Below are 26,309 nucleotides of genomic sequence, written 5' to 3' on the forward strand. Positions count from 1 at the left end.
AGGACTAGACCATAACTTGAACTACCACTATGCACTTTTTTCATTCAATTCAGTGCTGGGGGTAGTTACCATTGTGGCTCAGCAGGTTAAGAACCTGACATAGTATCTGTGAGGATATAAGTTTGATCCCTGGCCTCATTCAGTGGTTTAAGGATCTGGTGTTGTCACAAGCTGTGGCAGAGGTCACAGATTCAGCTTGGATCCTGTGTTATTGTGGCTGTGGTATAGGCTGGCAGCTGCAGCTCTGATTTGATCCCTAGCCCAGTAACTTCCAAATGCCACAGGGCAGCCCTAAAAAGAAAAAGAAAAAAAAAAAAAAAAAAAAATTCAGTGCTACAGGTACTTAAGCAAGTATAAATCACAAAAGATGCTACTTCTGAAACTTAGCCATTCTCTCGGCACAAACCCTGGGGCCACTCCCTTCACAAATCTCATCACAGAGCCTATGCCCATTTGGAATGTGTGGGGCAGCCTTTCCTCTGGTTCTCTACTTTGCTACATTCCAAAACGGGGAGTCTGACTTCTAAGTTAAACATCCAGTTTCTTCTTGAGCTCAAAGGTGAGGAAAGAATGAGGGAGAAAAAGAAGGGAGGTTGTGATGGGGATATACTTCCCTAACTATGAAGGACAGTATCAAGAGATTTCCCCATGAGCTTCCTTTTTTTAATCCTTCAGTACCTCTCCTGGAGATCCAGGCAGAGCATCTGCTCCAAATCTACCAGGGGCTCTAGGGGGGAAAAAAAACAATACAGATGCCCCCACCTCCTATCCCCTATGAACAGCCTGCCCACTCCTCACCCACAGAGACCAGTGAGGGTTTTATTTATTTTGTGCATGTCTGCCCTTCCTTCTGTAGCCAGCACCCCTCAGCTCCCCTCCTAAAGCCTCTTTCCTCCTTGCCCTGCAGGGAAAGTGCACAACAGGCCCAGTAAATCAACACAGTTCTAATGATCTCTCTCACTTGACCCTTCTAGCGTGACGGTGTCGCATGGAAACAAATGTACAATAAACTTCACTCCATCTTTAGCTCCTTGCTGACAGGTTTTGATTCATGGGATGGTGAGACCCATCTGAGGGAAATTACCTCGATCAAAACGCATCTCTCTCTGCATTCATCAGGCCAGTGCTCCCCCAGGCCATGCTCAAGTGCACAAATGGGGTTGTGCATCTGCAGGCAGCACTGACCTCTCTAGCTCAGTGTCATACACATTTGCAAACCCTTCCCTTCTTCATTCCTCCCCCACTTCCCTCCCGCAAACCCTCAACCACTAACAAATCTTTTTTCTTCCCAGGCGTGCTGTGTGGGAAGAACAGTGCTGGAATCTGAAGCACCCTTATTTGCTATCAAGTGAAAAAAAAACGCTTCAAAATACACAACTTGCATCCAGAATCAGATGAGTAATCTGTCCTCACTTAACTAAACACAGGCATTGGATATTCAGATTGATCCATATACTTCACCTTCCCCATTCTCTCACTCAAGACCTAAAGAGCAAGCCAACTGACTGACTGACGCCAATAATCGTAGTGTATACAATCCTCACTCACATCTCCCAATAAGTGCCTTGTTCTTCTTTTCAAAAGTTTTGGTGACAGAAATGAGAAAAAGAATCGTGCAAAAGAAGAGAGAGTCCATATAAACAGCACAAGACAGAAAGCATGATATATATAAAACATGAAATATTTAATATATAATATTATATATATATTTTTTGCCCCCACCCCTTTCCTGGCATGTGGAAATTCCAGGCCAGGGACTGAACTCATGCCACATTAGTGACCCAAGTTGCTGCAGTGACAATGCCAGATCCTTAACCCACTGCACCGCAAGAAAATTCCCATGATAGATTTAATAAAGCCAAATACCCCCATGAATCACTATCACTGTATTTTCTTTTCTTCCTTTTTTTAATTTTAAGTAAGAATTGCAATGTTTTTTACTTTTTTAAATATTTATTTATTTGCTTTTTAGGACCATACCTGTGGCATATGGAGGTTCCCAGGCTCGGGGTCTAATCAGAGCTGCAGCTGCCGGCCTATACCACAGCCACAGCGACACAGGATCTAAGCCTCGTTTGCGACCTACACCACAGCTCACAGCAACGCCAGATCTTTAACCCACTGAGCAAGGCCAGGGATTGACCTACAACCTCACGGTTCCTAATCAGATTCATTTCCACTGTGCTATGACAGGAACTCCACTATCACTGTATTTTCCATCATGGAATAAGATAATTCCAAAATGAACCCTTCAGAAGTCATCTTCAACTTTTCAAAATTTACCTTTCTGCTTCCCTCAGACAATATAAAGAAAATGATATTGGCAAATCCTCAGATAGTATAAAGAAAATAATACCTGCTGAGGGAAAAGTCTGAGACATTCCAGGCTGCTCTGAGATCGAAATTACATGTGTGAAAATGCTTAGTACATAGAAACTATCATATAGGTATTCAATAAATGTTAGCCATTATTTCTTTTTTTTTTTTTTTTAAGCCATTATTTCTACTGCTTCCTTCCAGTCCTTGAACCAAAGTCTGAGACCACCAGCAAAACTGTGAAGCTAACAATGTCATTCAGAACAGTAACTGGACAAAACCACGGTTTTCTCTACCAGGTACTATTAACCACGGCCTCTTCTTCTCTTTCTGGGACCCTAAAAAAACACTGTCAGGCTTTACTGATTTCATCATTCCTAATAATTAATGACTATAAAAAGGGATATCTATAAGGAAATGTCAGAAAGAATTGAGCAAGGATTCGACCTCCAACTCTGAGGACCAATACCAGATACTCTAAAAACCCCTGAAGGACTGCTTTTCACTGAATTAGTTTCTATCAACATTCTCACTAACACTGAAACCATAAAATTAAATCATTCATTCACTAATCATTCAAATATTCACCGAGAGTCTACCATGGGTCAGGCACTGTTCCAACATTGGGAATAGAGATAAAACAAAGATCCTTAACCTCAGAGTTCCTGTTTTGGTGCAGCAGAAATGTATCCAACTAGTATTCATGAGGATGTGGGTTCAACCCCTGGCCTCACTCAGTGGGTCAGGGATCTGGCGTTGCCGTGAGCTGTGGTGTAGGTCATAGACATGGCTGGATCCCTTATTGTTGTGGCTGAGGTGTAGGCCAGCAGCTGCAGCTCCGATTCGGCCGCTAGCCTGGGAATTTCCATATGCCTCAGTGCAGCCCTAACAAAAAAAAAAAGATCCTTAACCTCATGTGGTTTATGAATTCACAATTGAGTTCCTATAAAGATGTGTGCCACTGTTCATTACATACTCCATTATGAGGGCCCAGGGGGAAATCTTCTGATTTCCAGACCCAAAAGAATTATGTGTCTGCTGAGCAACTTTAGAGTTTTTTACCTCCTGAATTCTGAATCACTGTAAACAGTACAACTGTGTTTTCCTCTTTCTACTGATTAATATAAAGTTTGGAGCAAAATGTGTGGCCTGTCTGTGGCAACTGGTTTTGAAAATACTTCTATTATAAAGGAGAAGCCAGGAGTTCCCATCGTGGCGAAGTGGTTAACGAATCCAACTAGGAACCATGAGGTTGCGGGTTCGGTCCCTGCCCTTGCTCAGTGGGTTGACGATTCGGCATTGCGTGAGCTATGGTGTGGGTTGCAGACGTGGCTCGGATCCCACGTTGCTGTGGCTCTGGTGTAGGCCAGAGGCTACAGCTCCAACTTGACTCCTAGCCTGGGAATCTCCATATGCCGCGGGAGCGGCCCAAGAAATAGCAAAAAAAAAAAAAAAAAAAAGAAAAAAGAAAAAAGAAAGGAGAAGCCAGAAGTATTGACGTGGGAGAGAAACCTAAGATCAAGAGATGGAGATCAGGACTTCCCTCTGTGGCTTAGCGGGTTAAGAACCTGACTAATACCCATGACGATGTGGGTTTGATCTCTGGCCTTGCTCAGTGGGTTAAGGATCCGGTGTTGCCTGAAGCTGCGGTGCAGGTCGCAGATGAAGCTTGGATCCAGGACTGTGATGGCTGTGGCATAGGACGGGAGCTGCAGCCCCAATTCGACCCCGAGCCTGTAAAAATCAACCATAAAAAGAAAAAAGGAAAAAAAGAGAGAGAGAGATGGAGATCAAACACCCTGATCCAGAGGTAGAAGCTTAGAAGACAAGATGAAGTACAGTTAGTCACGAAGTTTCTGCTGGTCCTTTAAGAACTTATTTTTCTCTAAATATAGTGGGATTCATTTTTTAAGAAAAACTTCAATGCCCAAAAAAGAAAAAAGAGAGAAGTACTAGGTTATAGCTATATAGTTTTATTTTTATTTATTTATCCCCCCCCCTTTTTTTGCTTTTTAGGGCCACACCTGCAGCATATGGAGGCTCCCAGGCTAGGGGTCTAATAGGAGCCAGAGCTGCTGGCTTACACCAGAACCACAGCAATGCAGGATCCAAGCCGAGTCTGCAACCTACACCACAGCTCACGGCAACACGAGATCCTTAACCCACTGATCAAGGCAAGGGATCGAACCCGCAATCTCATGGTTCCCAGTCGGATTCCTTTTCTCTGTGCCACGACAGGAACTCCTATTTTTTAGCCACACCTGCAGCATATGGAAGTTCCTGGGCTGGGGGTCCATTCAGAGCTGCATCTGGGGCCTACGCCATAGCCATGGCAACATCGCATCCTCATCCCACTGAGCAAGGCCAGGGATCAAACAGGCACCCTTATGGAGAGACTACATTGGGTCCTCAACCTGCTGAGCCACAACAGTAACTCACCATAGCTAGAAAATTTTTTTTTTGTCTTTCCTAGGCCTGCTCCCGCTGCATATGGAGGTTCCCAGGCTAGGTCTAATTGGAGCTGTAGCCACCGGCCTATACCAGAGCCACAGCAACATGGGATCCGAGCCGCATTTGCAACCTACACCACAGCTCATGGCAATGCCAGATCCTTAACCCACTGAACAAGGCCAGGGATCAGTCCCGCAACCTCATGGTTCAGAGTCGGATTCGTTAACCACTGCGCCACGACGGGAACTCTGCATAGCTAGAAATTTTTAATTTAAGGTCCCTGACAAGAATTTCCATAGCACATACATTATAGTGAAGAATTAAGTCCCAAGAGGAAGATCAAATGCAACAACTGGCAGTCTTGAGTATCAGTTACTTTCTAAAGTGACTGCCTTCTTGGGAGTTGCTGTCATGGCTCAGTGGTTAACGAATCCGACTAGGAACCATGAGGTTGTGGGTTCGATCCCTGACCTTGCTCAGTGGGTTAAGGATCTGACGTTGCCATGAGCTGTGGTGTAGGTTGCAGACGCGGCTCAGATCCCATGTTGCTGTGGCTCTGGTGTAGGCCGGTGGCTACAGCTCCAATTAGACCCCTAGCCTGGGAACCTCCATATGCCATGGGTGAAGCCCTAGAAAAAGATAAAAAAAAAATAATAATAAAATAAATAAATAAAGTGATTGCGTTCTTATGACAGGTAAAATCTCTACCCAAAATGGAGTTCCAGCTTTTTCTTCCAAACCCAACTTATATCTTCAAGATTCAAATTCAAGTGAACATTTTTCAAAACTTGCTAATTTTATCCTAAATATAATAAAGAATACTGCTTCAAGCCAGTGTGCTAGAGTTACTTGCTCTGCCAAAAGAGTCCACTTTATTAGCACCCCATGGGCTATATGTTAAAAGCATTTACCTTCCTCAATCTTATTACCAGTGCCCTCTGGATCATAAAGAGAAACTAGGAAAAACAAAACAGTGACCCAAATGTAACCAACCAAGGCTTATTTAGAGAATTTGAACTCAGTAAATTCCAAAACACAAAGTAAGAATGTTTAATCAATTCAAATAAGAGATATCCACACTATTCTCATAGGAAACCAAAAGAATTCACCAAACCAGGTATTTTTCCTGGTCAGTATAATAAGTTCACTCACTCACTATCCCTTCTTATACTACATGTGAAAAGCAGAAATTTCAATCTAAACAATTCAGTAAGAGATATCCTTATAAGTAGAAAGGGGCATTTCAGGAAAACTCAGGTACTGCTATGAGTTGGAATGGGCCCTTCTCCTACAGCTGTTTCAATGACTGAGCTATTGTTCACTTTCAACACAGTTCAATGTAAGAACATCATATATATTCCCATCAGGACCTAAACCGTGCCATTTATTTACCCCACTTTAAGTTATTTTTCTTAGAAGTCTTTTCCCCAGAGTGATGGAAGAGAGGCTGACAATGAACTAGGATGATCACAGTTTCCAAAGAAGGAACAAACAACTGCCCCCCCTTTTAAGTGATTTACCATATTAAGATGTTAATAGTTCAAAGGCCAATATGATTTTCCAAGGGAATGTAAGGTAAGAGTGGGGCAAAAAGGAAGAGAGGGAGCCTTCTGGTGACTTTCCTTTCACTGCCACGTGACTGATGGCAGGATGAAAAGCAGAGCCTGGGGGCTTTCAGGCGCTGGTAGATTAATAATGACATGGCCTTGACTTCCCAGAGGTAAAGGTTATGAAACACTCCAGGGTGAGTAGGCTTCCAATTTCATACTCTCAGGGTGAATGACAGCAACTGATGGTTTTTCTCTCAGAAACACTTCAATGCTTAAACACACAGCTGTCACCTCCCTGCCCCAGTTTCTGAAATTCATTTCAACATGTTTATTCCTGACCCTTTATGCCCGCCAGACCAGAACATGGGATAGTCCTAAAAAATCAACACATGGCCTAAGCAGGACTAAAGGGAAGGGTTGAACTAGCATAGGGTACGCCTTCTAAGCACATCCAAAGTAAAGAGATACTCCAAAACCCCCACACATACACATGTCTCCCAATACAAGGATCTTACCTACTTACCCCCGCCCCCTTTTTCAGCTGCACTTGCAGCATATGGAGGATCAAATATGAGCCAAAGCTGAGACCTACGCCACAGCTGCAGTAACACTGGATCCTTAATCCACTGCACCACATCAGGAACTTCAATCTTACCTACTCTTTAACAATCTTTTAATTGTTGAGATCAGGATCAATTTTCTAGGGCCAGAGGGTATCAGGAACTGTAAAGCTACACCAGAACTAGAGACTACCAAGAATAGCATCTCCTCCTATCTTTATAGTATTTGAAACCCTGGTACATAGTTCACAACCAAACACTCTTCTAAGTCACTAGCTCCCATCACTTTTTCTCTCTTGTCCATATCAAGTTTTTTCCCCCAACCCCCACTCCTCTCCAACCCCAGAGGAGGTCGTCTCGGTCTTGCTCTAGCTGATTGTAGGACAAAGCAAGGAAGGTGGAGGAAATGAAGGCTTCACACTTGAGACCCCTGGAAACCAAGTTTCTATTAAAAGTCACCACCTCCCTCTCTTAAAAGCCAGGAAGCTGCTGCTTTTAAGGATAAACGATGCAGAGCTTGGCAGAAATGTCAAAAAGTCAGTAAAGGGAAGCTAAAAACTTTGTGAGGGGAGGTGAATTCTGTCTTAGCTAAAATATACAGAGAATGAAGGACAACAGTAACCCGAGTATTCAGAAATTTAGGAAAAAAACAAAAAAACAAAAAAATTAGGAGTTCCCGTCATGGCGCAGTGGTTAACGAATCCGACTAGGAACCATGAGGTTGCGGGTTCGATCCCTGGCCTTGCTCAGTGGGTTAACGATCCAGCGTTGCCGTGAGCTGTGGTGTAGGTTGCAGACGCGGCTGGATCCCGCGTTGCTGTGGCTCTGGTGTAGGCCGATGGCTACAGCTCCGACTGGACCCCTAGCCTGGGAATCTCCATATGCCGCGGGAGCGGCCCAAGAAATAGCAAAAAGACAAAAAAAAAAAAAAAAACCCAGAAATTTAGGGTAAGCACTAGGAAAACAGATTCTTTTCATTTGAAATATTTTAATATGCAGATTTCTGGCTTCACTCTGCTCTAAAGAGCCACAGGAGTTCCGTTGTGGCTCAGCAATAATGAACCCAACTAGTATCCATGAAGACTCAGATTCAATCCCTGGCCTTGCTCAGTGGGTTAAGAATCCTGTGTTACCATGAGCTATGGTGTAGGTTGCAGAGTCAGCTCGGATCCCACATTGCTATAGCTGTGGCATAGGCAAGGCAGCTGTAGCTCAGATTAGACCCCTAGCCTGGGAACTTCCATATGTCGCTAGTGCAGCCCTAAAAAGACAAAAAAAGAAAGAAGAAGAAGAGGAGCCTAAGGAACCTCTGTTGAACCTTACGTGCAGCAATAGTTTGGAATAATTATGAATAGCTTTGAGAAGTATAAACAACAACAACAACAAAACTTGCCATCGCCAAGAGCAAATGAGGCTGCTACTCCAATTTCCCTCCAAAAGTACTAGAGGCCTTCCAAAAAAGCTTATGCTTCCTACAAACAGGTTATCTCAGCTGCAGGAATGTGAAGGGAAAAAGAAAGCTATTAAGTCATCACAGCAGGCTCTTAGGTGCACACCTGTCTTGCTGCCTTCCTAGAATTCAAATAGAGGAACAGAGACTCTTACCAGAGGAGTTCAATACTGGAAGAATATGCCAAAACAAGATTAGGGGAGTTCTCATCATGGCACAGAGGAAACAAATCTGACTAGGAACCACGAGGTTGCAGGTTTAATCCCTGGCCTCGCTCAGTCAGTTAAGGATCCGGTGTTGCCATGAGCTGTGGTGTAGGTCGCAGATGCGGCTCAGATTCTGTGTTGCTGTGGCTGCGGCATAGGCAGCAGCTGTAGCTCCGATCTGACCCCTAACCTGGCAACCTTCATATGCCTCGGGTTCAGCCCCCAAAAAACAAAAACAAAAAACAAAAAAAACAAGATTAGGGAACACCTCAAGTATGTGGGGAAAAGAGAGAGGCAACCAAGTTCAATAACACAAAGGTTTTTTTGTTTTGTTTTTTTTCCCTATAGAAAGGATACAGAGAAAGAGGGTAGTATTAATAAAGTGGAGGACAGGAGAACAGATGGCTTATGTCTTAAGGCTCATGTGCTTTGCTTGTTCGTCTAGGGCACTGAAGAGGTCAATCACATAAGCTCTCTCATCTTGGAGGTATGTTCTTTTCCAGTATGAGCGTGGTAGTAGAATTTTTTTTTTTTTTTTGCTTTTCAGGGCTGCACCTGTGGCATATGGAAGTGCCCAGGCTGGGGGTCAAATTGGAGCTTCAGCTGCAGCCACATCAACAAAGGATCCGAGCTGCAAGGCAACCTACACTACAGCCCAGGGAAACGCTGGATCCTTAACCCACTGAGCAAGGTAAAGGACTGAACCTGCATCTTCATGGATACTAGTCAGGTTTGTTATCACTAAGCCACAATGGGAACTCCATGTGGTAAAAATTCTTTAACTGCCTCCTCTACTCTATACCCCAATAAATACTTCCTAATATCCAGACACCAAGCATTTCAAATATAATCTTTTTCTCAACAACACATCTTCACTGCTAGGGATTTAAAGATTCAATATTTGATACAAACTCCAAATGCAGAACACTCTGAAAATACATTTCTATATCTGTCCTAAGAATTTGCTGTTGAGATGAGAAGGTAAAAATGGGTTAAACACTATCTTTACAAATATGAGAAAAGAGTAGCAAAGGAAAGAAATGGGAGGAAAGGAGTTAACATTTCCCAGATATTAACAAGAGACCTGAGATTTTCTTAAAAACAAGGCCTTTATGGAGTTCCCATGTGGCACAGTATGTAAAGGACATCACTACCAAGTACCTTCTTATAAACATCTCACAATCCGATGCCCTGTCTCATCCCCATCTCTGTCTCCAAAATACTAAAGGAATTTTATCTGACCTGCTTCAGCTTTAAGGTATAAAAAGTAATGTTACTATCTTGGTGAGTATATAAAAAAAGTGAACTATCATGTTATTATTAAACCTTACTTGAATTTAACACATACTTTTTTTTTAAATAAAATGGTACGTCTCCTTATCAATGTCAGCCCAAAAAATAGTATCACTCAATTATTAGGCTCCAAGTATAAAAATACATCTTACATATTCCTATACTGCTACGGTTCTTACATCATGAGGAGCCTTTGAACACCAAAATTTTATACCCCCTCAAAGAAAATCACAACACATACCCAAAAGCCCCAAACCAAAACAAAAATATCCCACATTTTTCCTCCCACATGGATTTTGAAGGACAGATAGACTTGGATTCAGATAGTTAGCTCACATTTCACCACCGCCAGGGAGAGTATCTGGGAGGGATCAAATAGATACTGCTCTGCTTAAACAGCCAGGCCAGCTAATGGTCACCCCAAAATTAGTCATACAACTAGACACACAATCAGATATAATATGACTTACAGGTGGGTTTTAAAAAAGAGTGGCACTTTTAAAAACTGGCACTCAGAAAATGATCCCACCCCAAGAACTTGGCTGGTAAAACCAGCTGAAGGTATTTAAGAATAAAACAGACTCAACAGAATGCAGTAGTCCCCTCCCTTCCCCCTATGTTTACTCTTGGGGAAGAGACAAAATGGGAACCACAGAGAGGCGTAAAACTTGCTTTTTATCAAATTCATCAGTTCTGACATGTTCTAAGAAGGAATGGAAAGACATCAGCGGCGGTGGGGCATCAACGAGAGGAGATAGAAAAGTTGAGTTTTTTCTTATTAGAAACTTTCTAACATTTAGTTCTTTGGTTCAAACTCAATGAATGAAGTCAGAGAGAGAAAAATAAAATGAAATGGTACAAGATCCTAGAGATCTCAACCAGGTACTTTAGGGAAGTACAACCCTCTAATAGAAATTTCTCAAAGATCCAATTTACAGTGAACAGGGCAAGGAGTTCCCACTGTGGTGCAGTGGTTAACGAATCCAACTAGGAACCATGAGGTTGCAGGTTCAACCACTGGACTTGCTCAGTAGGTTAAAAGGATCTGGTGTTGCCATGAGCTGTTGTAGGTCGCAGACTCAGCTCGGATCCTGCATTGCTATGGCTGTGGTGTAGGCCAGTGGCTACAGCTCTGATTAGACCCCTAGCCTGGGAGCCTCCGTATGCCGTGGGAGCAGCCCTAGAAAATGGCAAAAAGACAATAAATAAATAAATAAATAAAAATACAGTGAACAGGGCAAAACACCTGCAATAAATGACAATATAGCACCAAAAATCTCACCTTGCTTCCCCAAATTTTTAAATCTTTTCCTCTAAACTGCTCAATTTATACTCCTAACATTTCTTGCCTAATTTTTTTTCTCATCAACAGCCAGGTAAAAAAGTGTGGGTCTGAGGTTTAGGGCATAAGAGGGTGGGTAGAAGTTGAACAAAGAAAACCTGACTCCTATTTCTCAAGTTAAAATTAGAATACATTTTCAACTGTCCTGGGCAGAAGAGAAAAATTCCATTCTGCCTCTTGCTCTTCCGAATTCCTATAGCCAAGAGGTTCAACAGCAGTTGAATGGCACACATAATGACATCATTGATTGGAACCATAATAGAAGGGAGTGAGAAGAGCGGGTAGGGGGGAAAGTGTGAAGGGAGGGAGGTAAAGATGTATTTGTGTTACTGACAAAAGACAAGTTCTGTTCCTCAGCAGGGACAAATGAAGAACCAGATGAGGGGATAAACTGAGGTCAGAGCGTTTTCCCTATTGTCTCCTCTTTAAACAGTTCCTTCACCACTCCCTCAAGGTTTGTTCCAATGGACGGACAGAGAAACAGCAGCGTGTGTGTTTTTCTATTAGAAGAGGAGGCAGAAGAACAAGAAAAAAGCCAAACATATATTTTCAAATTATTATGAATTAGAAGGTGATTTAAAGGACTGGTTAGATTTTAGCAGAGCCCTAAAATGTTCCAGAAATGCTAAGGATTATGTGGAGTTGAGTCTGGGCTATTCTGAAATTCACCTTCTCTGGTAGCCATTCTCAACTGCCATCTCTATCTACTATACAACCTGTTCTTACCTTCTTTTCTTGTTGGTTAATGTACATTAAAAGAAAGAATTTTTCAAGTGGAAGAGTCATTTTGGGGGCAGATGACAGCCTAGGATGAAGAAAGGGGAAGAGAAATTCCCTCAAAAGCCCTTATCAATGAAATACAGTAACTAAGAGAATCTACACTGAAGTTTTTTCCATCTACACTCTTACCCCTGCATTTTTCTTGATCTCATGGGGCACCATGAGAAAAGGAAACAGAGAATTAAGTGTTGCACTAAGTACTGCTGCTTGAGTATATATGTGGGTGGAAAGACCCAAACCTACTCAGCATGCTACTTTTCCAACTTATCCTGGGACCTTAATCTTCTACTATTACCCCGTTTAAAAAATATTCTACCAAACTCCTTACCATAGCTTGTGGTTCCTCAGTTCCATGTTGACAATGTCCTATGCACGGTCCCACGGTTCTTCCTTTTGAAAAGGTTTATACACATCCCTAAACTCTAACAAATCCCAATTATAGACCCTCTGAGAAGGCTAGTGATCAAATAAGTTCTGAATCTATAGTATGAAATTCCTTCTCTCCACATCCCACTACCTAACCTCTATACCCAAAACTCACTGCTGAGAGGAGAAACAGCCAACATTCTCTGTTTATTTCAGATGGTGGAAGGGAATCTTAATAGACTCAAACAGGCCCTCCGGAAGAGAGTGAATGGAGACATACCCAACATCGGATAGCCACAATGAAATTTGCATGTGAGGGCACAATGGTGACCCCCTGTGCTTGGAACTAACTCTTTGTCCCAGCTTCCTCTTTGATAACACATTTTAGCAACAAGCACCTCAAAAACAAGGCAAGTCCAATATCTCATTGGTGGTTCACCCCCAACCAATGGTGAGCAAAAATATATAATTATACAAAAGATTCATGAAACTAATGACTGCAGCCACTCAAGAATCTTCTAGCTACCAGCCTCAGCAACAATTTAGGCAGTAGAGTGTTATTTGTTTTCAACTGTTTTATATATACACACATATACATATATACATGTATATGGGGGGGAGCTCTTTTTAGGGCTGTACTTGTTCTAAAAAATTTCCAGGTTAGGGGCTGAATCGGAGTTGTAGCTGCTGGGCCACCCCACAGCTCAAGGCAACACCAGATCCACAGCCCACAGAACAAGGCCAAGGACTGAACCCAAGTCCTCATGGTTGCTAGTCGGATTTGATACCTCCGAGGCACAATGGCAACTTCTTATTCTTTTTTTTGTTGTTGTTGCACCTACAGCATGTGGAAGTTCCAGGGATCAAACCTTCGCCACAGCAGTGACCAGAGCTGCTGTAGTGACACCACCAGATTCCTTAACCCACTGCACCGTAAGAGGACTCCCTCAACTTTTTAACATTCTAACACTGTGTAACACAGAATATTCATCAGGGAAGAAAACTGGCAAAATCACAAACATGGAAAAAGTAGCTTTTAAGGTTTACAGGCCTTAAGATAACCCACTAGGACAATTACCTATATAAAGAACTGCAAGTAAGGAAAATTCATTAATGTCCTAGTAGAGACATAAGGAGGACATGCTAAGGTCACTATTTTCTACCACTAATAAAGAATCAAAAAGCAGTAACACATGTCTCCCACATTCTCAGGGAGGGAGAAGAGTATAAATAAACCATACTCCAGTTTTCTGCTTAGTGTCTGAGCCAGGTTTTTTTGTTTGTTTTAAATACCTAGTTGTTTTTCTTGTAACTTCCTAGAAGTATCAAGTTTCACTTTCCCCAAATGTGTCAATGTTTGAATAACAAAAAAATCCAATCCACTCAAATTAGATACATCAGTTAACAATTTATCTCCTAAGCCCAGACTTAGTTATTACCAAAACTAATGTCTTATGACCATCACATATTAACTGAGCTGGCTTCCCATCTATTTTCCTAATCCATTACTTTTAGAGATGAATTTCTTATATGTCAGGCCAAGTCCTTCACCTAGAGGACTGACCAAAATACTACTTCTCTTCAGAGGCATGGAAAACTAACTGACAAAGAAAAAAACAACAACCAGTCAAGCACAAGACCGAAAACTTAGCTGGTGATCAATCAGAACCAACCAGCAGGCAGAGGTTATTTATCTGGGTTTTGTTTTGTTTGAGGGGGTGGGAGGCTTCTCAGCCCACAGTCACCATGAGGCTTATATGAGAAAAGGCACGACGCCATTCTATCCTCAAGTAGTCCAAAGAGTTGGAGGGGACAATTTACAGCCTCTTGTGTAAAAAATGTCTATAAATGCCAGTGCCATTCTTTGCCCTGTCACTTCCCATTATCCTAAACCAACAGGATTCTATTCACTGAGACTTGAGCTGGAAACATGAACGGACAGGCCTTTCTTGGGCAGGGGAAAGGGGGAAGATGACTGGGGGTGGGGTGGGGGGAAGAGCCAGATTTCTTTAAGTTTCTGTGTCCTGCCTAATGTGTATAGTACTAGTGGGGCTGAAAACGGAAATATATGAGCAGTTGTGCAAAAGTCTGCCTGGGAAGAATTGCAGAAATTTGATACCCTCAAATGTGCAATATGCTGAAACCATGTATCTAAAATTTGAAGAGGAGATGGTCAGATTGTGACAGTTAAACCAACAAGCAATCAGGGCCTTAAGCTGGATCAAGCAAACACAAACTCCATGCAATGAGATGACAGGAGGTGGGTCTCTCATTGCTCTTTTTGGGACACCAGGATGAAGAGGAATCTCCACACCACCTAGTAGCCTCCGCTATTTGCACCAATCTAAATGAACAAAATCTGTGCTTAGAGAATTCTAAAACTTAAGACAGATGACCAAATTACACAGGAGGAGGCTATAATGGAACCCAGGACAAGGAGGACATAAGTGTGCTGATCTGGTAGTTCCACAAATACCACTAACTTCTGGCTGGCCAAATACTAGGTAGCAAATCATTTTTGGTGATAAAGAACTGTTAAACTCAAGCCTGTGAACCAAGCAACTCTTACTGAGAATACAATCGTTACAATTTCAGGATTTGCATCTAAAACACAAAGTTCTAGAAGGAAAAAAAAAAAAAATACTTGAAAAAAAGAACTTTTCCTTTCTTTTTTTTTTGGCAGCGTCTGTGGCATGTGGAACTTCCTGGGCCAGGGACTGATCCTTTGCCACTGTAGCAACTTGAACTACGGCAGTGACAATGCCAGATCCTTAACGGGCTGCACCACAGGGAACTCCAAGACTTACTTATCTCTTATTCCCTTTCTTCCAACTTCTCTCCTCCTACAGATTCACTCTGGGCTATGGAACAGTAATCCAAGTATGTGGTTTGATAAAGGATTTCTACACTACTTTCAAGTATGAAAGCTGTGTGGGAGATATAAGCTAGACCTGAGTTGTCCAATACACATGTCTATTTAAATTTAAAATAATTAGGAGTTCCCTGGTTGCCTATTGGTTAAGGGTTCGGCACTGTCACTGCTGTGGCTTGGGTTTCACAACTTGGCCCAGGAACTTCCACGTGCCAATAAATAAATAAAAAAAGAATAAAAATTAAAAATAATAAAATAATTAAAGAGTTAAAAATTCAGTTCCTCAGTCATACCAGCTACATTTCAAGTGATCAGTAACACATGTGGTGAATAACTATAGTATGGGCATACCTTGTCTTAGTGTTCTTTGACTTATCACACATCGCAGATATACTTATTGTCTTTCCTAGGGCCGCACCCACAGCATATGGAGGTTCCCAGGCTGGGGTCCAGAGCCACAGCAACGCGGGATCTGAGCCATGTCTGCACCTACACCACAGCTCATGGTAACGCTGGATCCTTAACCCACTGAGCAAGACCAGGGACTGAACCTGCAACCTCATGATTCCTAGTCAGATTTACAACCCACTGAGCCACGACGGGAACTCCCAGATATATTTTTTATACATTGTAAAGTCTGCAGCAACCCTGCAGTTAAGCAAGTCTACTGGAGCCATTTTTTTCCAATAGCATTTGCTCACTTCATGTCTCTGTCACATGTTGGTAATTCTTTCAATATTTCAAACCACTTCATCATTATTGTATTTGTTATGGTGATCTGTGATCAGTGTTCTTTGACGTTATTGCTATAATTATTTTGGAGTGTCACAAATCTTGCTCATATAAGACACTGAACTTAATTGATAAATGTGTGTGTACTCTGATTGCCTCACCAAACGTCTGTTCCCGTCTCTCCCTCTTCTCGGGGCCCCCTATTTCTTAAGACACAACGATATGGAAATCAGGCCGATTAATAACCTTACAATGGTGTCTAAGTGTTCAAGTCAAAGGAAGAGTTGTGTATCTCTCACTTTAAATCAAAGTCAGAAATAATTATGCTTAGTGAGGAAGGCATGTCAAAAGCTGAGACAGGGAGTTCCCATTGCGGCGCAGCAGAAACAAATCCAACTGGCATCTATGAGGACCCAGGTTCAATCCCTGGCCCCACTCAGTGGGTTAAGGATCTGCGTTGCCATGAGCTACTGTTTAAGTTGCAGATGCAGCTCAGATACTATGTTGCTACAGCTGTGGTGTAGGCTGGCGGCTGCAGCTCCAATTTGACCCCCTAGCCCAGGAACTTCCATATGTCGCAGCTACAGCTGTAAAAAAGAGAAAAAAAAAAGGAAAAATTCTTAAAGGAAATTAAAAGTGCTATTCCAATGAACATTAGAATGATGATAAAGCAAAACAGCCTTATTGCTGATGTGAAGAAAGTTTAAATGGTCTCGATAGAAGATCAAACCAGCCATAACATTCTCTCAAACCAAAGCCGAATCCAGAGCAGGGTTCTAACTCTCTTCAATGCTATGAAGGTTGCTGAGAGAGGCGAGAAAGCTGCAGAAATTTGAAGCTAGCAGAGGCTGGGTTCATAAGGTTTGAGTAAAGAAGTCACTTCCATAACCTAAAAGTGCAAGGTGAAGCAGCAAGCACTGATGGAGCAGCTGCAGAAAGTTGCCCAGAAGATCCAACTAAGATTATTAATAAAGATGGCTACACCAAACAACAGATTTTCAATGTAGATTTGTAATAGCCTTATACTAGGAAAAAGATGACATCTAGGACTTTCACAGCTAGAGAGGAGAGGTTAAAGCCTGGCTTCAAGGGACAAACTGACTCTTGTTAGAAGCTAAAGCAGCTTGTCACTTTAAGTTGAAACTAATGCTCATTTACCCATTCTGAAAATCTTAGGGCTCTCCCTGTGCTCTACATGTGCAACAACAAAGCCTAGATGACAGCATATCAGTTTACAACAAGGTTTACTGAATATTTTAAGCCTACCTACTGCTCAGAAAAATATTCCTTTCAAAGTATTACTGCTCACCGACAAGGCACCTGGTCACCCAAGAGCCCTGAAAGAGACGTACAGTGAGATTAATGTTGTTTCCACTACTACGAACAAAACATCCCTTCTTCAGCCTATGGATCAAGGAGTAATTTTGACTTTTATCTTTATTTAAGAAATACTTTTCAGGAGTTCCCGTCGTGGCGCAGTGGTTAACGAATCCGACTAGGAACCATGAGGTTGCGGGTTCGATCCCTGCCCTTGCTCAGTGGGTTAACGATCCGGCGTTGCCGTGAGCTGTGGTGTAGGTTGCAGACGCGGCTCGGATCCCGCGTTGCTGTGGCTCTGGCGTAGGCCGGTGGCTACAGCTCCGATTCGACCCCTAGCCTGGGAACCTCCATATGCCGAGGGAGCGGCCCAAGAAATAGCAACAATGACAACAACAACAAAGACAAAAAAAAAAAAAAGACAAAAGAAAAAAAAAAAAAAGAAATACTTTTCAGGAGTTCCTGTTGTGGCACAGTAGAAACAAATCTGACTAGTATCCATGAGGATGCAGGTTTGATCCTTGGCCTCGCAGAGCAGGTCAGGAATCCGGCGTTGCAGTGAGCCATGGTGTAGGTAGCTCATAGACACAGCTCAGAGCCCGTGTTGCTGTGGCTGTGGTGTAGGCTGGCAGCTGCAGCTCCAATGTGACCCCTAGCTTGGGAACTTCCATATGCTACAGGTAAGGCCCTAAAAAGCAGAAAAAAAAAAAAAAAAAAAAAAAAAACCCCACAAAAATCAAAAAACAAAAAAAAAACCTTTTCATTAGGCTATAGCTGTCATGCAGTGATTCCTTTGATGGATCTGAGCAAAGCAAATTGAAAATCTTCTGGAGTCACCATCCTAGATACCCTTAAGAACATCCGTGGAAAAAGGTACATTCGGAGTTCCCGTCGTGGCGCAGTGGTTAACGAATCCGACTAGGAACCATGAGGTTGCGGGTTCGGTCCCTGCCCTTGCTCAGTGGGTTAACGATCCGGCGTTGCCGTGAGCTGTGGTGTAGGTTGCAGACGCGGCTTGGATCCCGCGTTGCTGTGGCTCTGGCGTAGGCCGGTGGCTACAGCTCCGATTCAACCCCTAGCCTCGGAACCTCCATATGCCGCGGGAGCGGCCCAAGAAATAGCAACAACAAAAAGACAAAAGACAAAAAAAAAAAAAAAAAAAAAAAGAAAAAGAAAAAGGTACATTCATGGAAAGAGATAAAATCAACATTAACAGGAATTTAGAAAGAGTTGTTACCAACCCTCATGGATGACTTTGAGGGGCTCAAGACTTCAGGGGAGGAAGTAACTGTAGATGTGGTGAAAACAGCAAAAGAACTAGAATTAGAAGTGGAACCCGAAGATGGGACTGAATTCATGATAAAACTTGAACAGATGAGGAGTTGCTTGTTATGGATGAGCAAAGAGAGGGATTTCTTGAGATGGAATCTGCTCCTGGTGAAGATGCTGTGAAGACTGCTGAAATGACAACAAAGGATTTAGAATGCTACATAAACTTAGTTGACAGAGCAGCAGCAGGGTTGAGAAGATTGACTCCAATTCTGCTGTGGGTAAGATGCTATCAAATAGTGTTGCATGTTAACAGAGAAATCATTTTCGAAGGGGAGAGTCAGTCAATTGATGTGGCAAATCTCACTGTTGTCTCATTTTAGGAAATTGCCATAGTTCCCTCTGAGGTGCAGAGGGTTAAGAACCCAGCTGTGGCAGCTCAGGTTGCTGAGGAGACAGGTTCGATACCCAGTGCAGTGGGTTAAAGGATTTAGCATTGCTGCAGCTCCAGTGGCACAAGTCTCAGCTGTGGCTTGGATTCAATCCCTGGCCCAGGAACTTTCAAATGCTGTGGGTGTGCCCATAAGAAAGAGAGAGAGAGAGAGAGAAAGAAACTGCCATAGCCCCAACCCCCAACCTTCAGTAATCATCACCCTGATCAGTCAGCAGCTGTCAACCTCAAGCGAGATCCTCCACTGGCAGAAAGATTACAACTCACTGAAGGTTCAGATGATAGTTAGCACTTTTTTTATTTGTGACTCACTTTACTGTGGTGGTTGGAATCCACAATATTTGTGAGGTATGCATGCATTAGACAATACAGACTAGAACAATATTCTGTAGAATATTTCCATCATCATGGAAAGTTATACTGGACAATGGTGGTCTAGAGAGCAAAACATCAGGGACATTTTTTAAATGGTTTATGAGGCAAGTTAGAGGAAACCATTGAAATTAGCATAATTCTGAAAAATCAAGATTTATGGTCAATGTAAATGGAACCTATATTCAAAGAGGACATCTCAGAACGTCACAAGCCTCCACGCAAAACAGGACTTGGAAGACATCATATATATTCTAGCACAGTGCTACTCAAAATGTGGTCTGGGAGTTCCCATTGTGGCTCAGTGGTAAAGAACCTTATTAGTATTCATGAGGACGCTGGTTCGATTCCTGGCCTAGCTCAGTGAGCTAAGGATCTGGCTTTGCCATGAGTTGTGATGTAGGTTACGGATGCAGCTCAGATTTGGCGTTACTATGGCTGTGATGTAGGTCAGTGGCTACGGTTCCAATTTGACCTCTAGCCTGGGAACTTCTTCCATATGCCACAGGTGTGGCCCTAAAAAAAAAAAAAGAAAAAAAAAAAAAAAGTGCCCTCCCTCCTAGTGCTAATCCCCAAACTGTTTGCTACCAGTCTACAATAAGTCCAGAAATTGAGTGTTTAGAAACTTCCAAAATAATTTTAACACTGCTTTGACATTTTTATTACATTTTCTCAAAAGTAGCACTCTACAATGAATTGGAAATTTTTATTTATTTATTTATTTATTTATTTATTTATTTTTGGGTCTTTTTTGCTATTTCTTGGGCCGCTCCCTCGGCATATGGAGGTTCCCAGGCTAGGGGTCCAATCGGAGCTGTGGCCACCAGCCTACGCCAGAGCCACAGCAACTCAGGATCCGAACCGCGTCTGCGACCTACACCACAGCTCACAGCAACGCCGGATCGTTAACCCACTGAGCAAGGGCAGGGACCGAACCCACAACCTCATGGTTCCTAGTCGGATTCGTTCACCACTGCGCCAGGATGGGAACTCCTGAATTGGAAATTTTTAAAATCTAGTCTTGCTACAGAATTTGAGAAGCACTATTACAGAATGTATGAGTAACAAAGAATGTTATTAGAGAAAAGAACTCACAGAGTCAGAGTTCTGCCAATTACCGTTATCACATTTTAACTTTTCAGAATTTAAAATGGGAACTGAGATCTTATCAACAATCAACTAAAGCACAGAAGTTAATTGACACAAAGTTATAAAGCCAGTCGGCCTACAGAACTGAACTAAGGAAGAAAAGCCACATTTATTGAGGGTCGAAGTGTTATTTATTTGCCAAGCCCACAGCTTTGGAAATTCCCAGGTCAGAGACTGAACTACACCACAGTAGTAACCACAGCTACAGCAGTGACAATGCCAAGCCATTAGGGAACTCTAAAGTGTCACTATTTTAGAAAATTACAAATGTAGAGCTATTTATTCTTTGCAAACAGGGTATTAGGTATTAGGTATTACTCCTAATATCAGTTTTATATTTGAGAACCAAAGAAATTTAGTAATTTGCTTAAAGTCCCAAAATTTACTCAAAATTAATAAATGTATCTCTTCATATTTTATTCGCCCTCCTATGGAGGCTTAAACAGGTCAAATATAGAGAAAGATCCCAGGGAAGGGAAAAGAAAAAGACTGATATCCTTGTATAACTCAAGCGGACAGTAGAGTGAGGAACACATTCCTCCAGGAATGTGTCCATATAAGCTTCATAACTAGAAGGATATAGGATGTTCAATTTTAATGGAACACATAATGTATGGCTGTTAGCATAACTGATGCTACCTTGGGTCCACTCGGTTCCTCCTGTCCTTCCACTGACCCTACATAAGGCTGTACTGTGCAGTAAATCTCTTCTCTGTCATCAATGGCTTTGTTGTTAATAGATACTGTTTAATGATCATTAGGTCTGGGTGGCCTCTATTCTCTGGTAGTCTCTGAACAACAATGAAGACCTTTGTTGACATATTCTTGGTACCCATGAGACTAGTTGCCCATTCATAAATCTTAACTTGGCAATGCATTTCCTGTTTCTAAGCATATAAACCCCCAACCCTGGGTTAACTATGAAATTGGTCCAATGGCTCCTTAGCAGTGCAAAGTGCAGCTGCATATGTTTCTGGATTGTCATCTAATTGATCCTATCCTATGAGTAAGTTACCTTACAATAAACAGACCCACTGATGATATGTAACTCCCTCTCTCTGGAGTTCCCGTCGTGGCTCAGTGGTTAACAAATCCAACTAGGAACCATGAGGTTGCAGGTTGGATCCCTGGCCTCGCTCAGTGGGTTAAGGATCTGGCATTGCCGTGAGCTGTGGTGTAGGTTGCAGATGCAGCTCGGATACCGTGTTGCTGTGGCTGTGGCATAGGCCGGTGGCTACAGCTCCGATGTGACCCCCTAGCCTGGGAACCTCCATATGCCTTGGTTGCGGCCCTAGAAAAGACAAAAAGATGGAAAAAAAAAAAAGATACCTTCTCAGTTCAGTGGGTATAGCTTTTGTTCTCAGTCCCCCAATCCACAAACTCATACAATCCCCTAGAGGAGCGAAGTTATTGCTGAGATTCTCCGATACTATGTTTCATAAATATACAGAAGGAGCTAGATAATAACCAGGGCCACGATCTAAGGTACCCTTCCCTTTGATCATCTAGTAAAACACAAATAACTTTTTTTTTGGGGGGGGGGGAAGGGCTGCATCTGTGGCATGCAGAAGTTCCCAAGCCAGGGATCAAACCCATGTCACAACATAACCAAGGCCACAGCAGTGACAACACAAGATCCTTAACCCACTAAGCCACAAGGGAACTCCAAATAACAACCGAATTTTGATTTATAATTCTTCCCAATTAAGCTACATGTGGTTTAAGAATCATGTAAGAATCTGGAGTTCCCGTTGTGGCGCAGTGGTTAACGAATCCGACTAGGAACCATGAGGTTGCGGGTTCAATCCCTGCCCTTGCTCAGTGGGTTAATGATCTGGCATTGCTGTGAGCTGTGGTGTAGGTCGCAGACGCGGCTCGGATCCCGTGTTGCTATGGCTCTGGCGTAGGCTGGTGGCTACAGCTCCAATTGGACCCCTAGCCTGGCAACCTCCATATGCCGAGGGAGCGGCCCAAGAAATGGCAAAAAGACCAAAAAAAAAAAAAAAAAAAAAAAAAAGAATCATGTAAGAATCTGTCTTCCTCTCAACTCCTAATTTGCTTAAATCACTTAACACTCCTACTGAATAGCTATGGTCTCAGCACCAAGCTGGGCAGACAGATTTGTTGTATTTCTGATAAACATAAAAAATGTAACCCAGAGGAGTTGCTGCTGTGACTCAATGGGTCAAGAATCCAACTGCAGAGGTCTGGGTCACTGCAGAGGAGTTGGTTTGATCTCTGGCCTGGCAAAGTAGGTTAAAGGATCTGGCATTGCTGCAGCTATGGCTCAGATTCAATCCCTGACCTAAGAACTTCCTTTGCCACAGGTACAGCCATTAAATTTAAATAATAATAATTTTTTTAAAAATGTAACTCAGGAGTTCTCTTGTGGTCCAGTGTGTTACTGCAGCAGCTTGGGTCACTGCTGTGGCACCAGTTTGATCCTTGGGCTAGGAACTTCCACATGCCACAGGTCTGGCCAAAAAAAATAACTCAAAGGGGAGAAAGATGAAGCACAATTACGTGCAAGGTTGTGAATCTCACAGGGACACAATTGGTGTTTACTTTTATACGCTCAGTTTTTTTTCTGAGCAAAAATATAACTACTGTCAAGTCAGTTCTTTTCTAATAGATTTCCAGAGAGCTAAATGGTTCCTCACACAAATGGGAAATCTATTTCTTTTCTTTTCTTTTTTTAGGCATGCAGAAGTTCCTAGGCCAGGAATCAAATCTGAGCCACAGCAGTGATAAAGCCAGATCCTTAACCACTAGGCCACCAGGTACCTCCAATTATTTTTTGTCTTTTCTTTCCTTTTTTTTTTCTATGGCTACACCTGCAGCATATGGAAGTTCCCAGACTAGGGGTCAAATTGGAGCTGTAGCTGCCAGCCTACACCACAGTGACATCAATGTGAGATCCAAGCTGTATCTGCAATCTGTGCCACAACTTGCAGCAACGCCAGATGCTTAACCCCACTGAGTGAAGCCACGGATCAAACCTGAGTCCTTACAGACACTATACTGGTTGCTTTTTTTTTTTTTTTTTTTGTCTCTTATCCTTTTAGGGCTGCACCAGCAGCATATGAAGGTTCCCAGACTAGGGGTCTAATAGGAGCTGTTGCTGCTGGCCTACCCAGCAACGTAGGACCCTTACCCACTGAGGGAGGGCAGGGATTGAACCCTCAACCTCATGGTTCCTAGTCAGATTCGTTTCCACTGTGCCACAACGGGAACTCCTATACTGGGTTCTTAACCCACTGAGCCAAAATAGGAACTCCAGTTTCATTTTTTTTCTTTTTTTGCTTTTTAGGGCCGCATCCACAGCATATGGAGTTTCCCAAGTTAGGGGTGAAATTGGAGCTGCAGCCGCCAGCCTACACCACGGCCAAAGCATCGCAGGATCCGAGCTGCGTCTGTGACCTACACCACAGCTCGTGGCAATGCCGGATCCTTAACCCACTGAGCAAGGCCAGGGATCGAATCTGCATCCTCATGGATGCTAGTCAGATTCATTAACCAATGAGCCACAACGGGAATGCCTTTTTTTTTTCCCCTAGTGATGATTTTTCTGGTTGGAAATAGTCTTCACTTAACCCTACCACCACTTCAACAGCCAAAAAACATGTTCTCATTTTCACAGAACAAAGATTAAGAGACTACTTACTCTTGGCAAATAGATTACTCAGCATTTTCTCCAATATGCCTATCATAAGTACAACAATGTTCTGAAGGACCGATCACCCTACAGTCAACAAAGTCATCTTTTATTTTATATTTATGGTCACATCCATGGCATATGGAAGTTCCTGGACCAAGGACTGAATCCAAGCCTGCAGCTGAGGCAATGCCGGATCTGATCAAACTGCAACCCGAGCTGTTGTAGTAGGATTCTTAACCCATTACGCTATAGCAGGAATGCCTCAACAAAGTTATCTTACTTAAACTAAATAGTGTCAGACAATACATGGCTAGAAAGAATGGAGTAATTTTCTCAGTTTTGTTCTACAAACCTTCAAATCTGCTCTTTTCTTTTTTGGCTGGGCCTACGCCATGTGAAAGTTCTGGGCCAGGGATTGAACCCATGCCACAGCAGTGATCTGAGCTGTTGCAATGACAACACAGATCCTTAACCTGCCATGCTGCAAGAGAACTCCTGAACCTCCAAATTTTATTTCTAGGTAACTTTGACCATCTTCTCCTAATTATTTAATTTCCATTACACTTATATCAGAAGTTAAAGCATATGTGACAAGTTTCAACATCAAGGAATTCAACATGTTAACCAAGAGAAATATAGACTCTGTTCTAATGGCCCATGTAGAAGCTATGAAACAATCTGTGGAAAGAAAACAATTAACTTGGTGAAACAATTTCCATAATGTAATCATTAGTCAATGAGAGGAGGTGAGTCAAAGGACTGCATTAAATGAAGTACTAAGTAGCCAGTTCTATTCTTAGGACAGTCATCCCCAGACTATGTAGCCCCAAGCTGCTCTAACGTTGCAAAAACAGTTCCATACCTTTCTGGAAATTGAAGAGACATTTAAACCAAATCTTTGAGCTCTTTCTTTTAGCTTATCCAGGTTTACCTATTAAAAAAAAAAAAAAAACAAACACACATATATGTATATATACACATATTTTAAAAAATCAAAAATGGAAAACACAGAAGGCACAAACTATGGTCCAAAGCCAAGAGTTCAAATAGGCCTACACAACATCAAAGACACCCTATGTGCCAAATTAGGAAACTAAGCAGCACTCATTGATGCCACTAATTATTAAAGGCCTCTCCTGGAATGCACTGACAGATTCAGCTCTGCCTCCTTCATTCATCAAAGGTGGCAAGAGCCTAAGGAGAGTTGAAGATCAAAGTAGGCTAAACACTGCTTGAAAAAGCAAACAAATGTCTAAATCATCACCTCCAAACAAGTTCATCACCTCCAAACAGTCCAAAATTGTTAATTCCTATAGACAGTCTTTGTCAGCAGTTCTTAACTCTAGCAAAAAAGAGTATCACTGAAGCTCTCCTTTTTTCGGAAGACAAATCTACTACTAGTGCCTAACTCAATTTTCTTCTTTCCTTTTTCTTGGAAACCTTCATATATAAAAATTATCATAAGGGTATTTGGCATATTTCATTACTACTACTAGTGATATTAATAACTATAACTACTACTACTACTACTAAAACTTAACTCCAAGAACAGAATTTCATAAAGCTGAACGTATTTTATAGCATTTGTTTTCATTTTTTAAACATGCTAACTAGTCATAATGGTCTGGAAGGCAACCTATTCTATAGTCTTTATTCTCTGGGGGCTTTTTTGGCCATGCCCATGGCATGTGGAAGTTCCCGGGGCCAGGGATCAAACCCGTGCCACAGCAGTGACCCAAGCCACTGCAGTGACAACACTGGATCCTTAACTTGCTGTGGTACAAGGAACTCCTATTCTCTGGTTTTATATTTAAGATACTGGTAATTTATCTTAGTATTTCAGTAGTACTAAAAATTACCAGTATCTACAAAAAGAATTTTTAAGTTGTTTCCATAGATTCTCTTGCAATAATTAAGTTAGATATTATCCAAAGCCACTGGATGAGGGCTAAAACTCCAGTACCATAAAACAAAGAGTTATATGATTGTCCTGTACCTAACAAATTCTATACATTTTTTCTAAGAGGAGTAGTAGGAAGGAAGATGTTTATAATGACTCTGAAAATTTGACAATTTTCCCGACCTCAGTACTTCAAACAATTCCTTTTATTCAGGACATAAAACACTGTACCGAAAATAGTCACCAAACTCATATGATCTATTTCCTCTGATCTG

The 26,309-nt window shown here is 42.2% G+C and overlaps 1 protein-coding gene and 1 long non-coding RNA gene across 2 annotated transcripts in view; one reads left to right on the forward strand and one right to left on the reverse strand.

Moving 5' to 3' along the window:
* SARNP (SAP domain containing ribonucleoprotein) overlaps positions 1-26,309 on the reverse strand; it is a 59,390-nt gene that overhangs the window by 11,078 nt on the left and 22,003 nt on the right. The window contains exon 9 of the mRNA XM_003126256.4: positions 24,997-25,065. Within this exon, the coding sequence (XP_003126304.1) occupies positions 24,997-25,065 (69 nt within the window). The remainder of the gene's footprint in view (positions 1-24,996; positions 25,066-26,309) is intronic.
* Positions 2,500-5,834, forward strand: LOC110260684. Its single transcript, XR_002343977.1, has 2 exons — positions 2,500-2,615; positions 5,463-5,834. It is a non-coding gene; the product is annotated as an uncharacterized LOC110260684 (long non-coding RNA).

The sequence above is a fragment of the Sus scrofa genome, chromosome 5, assembly GCF_000003025.6.
Source record: "Sus scrofa isolate TJ Tabasco breed Duroc chromosome 5, Sscrofa11.1, whole genome shotgun sequence".
In the NCBI taxonomy this organism is placed as follows: Eukaryota; Metazoa; Chordata; class Mammalia; order Artiodactyla; family Suidae; genus Sus; species Sus scrofa.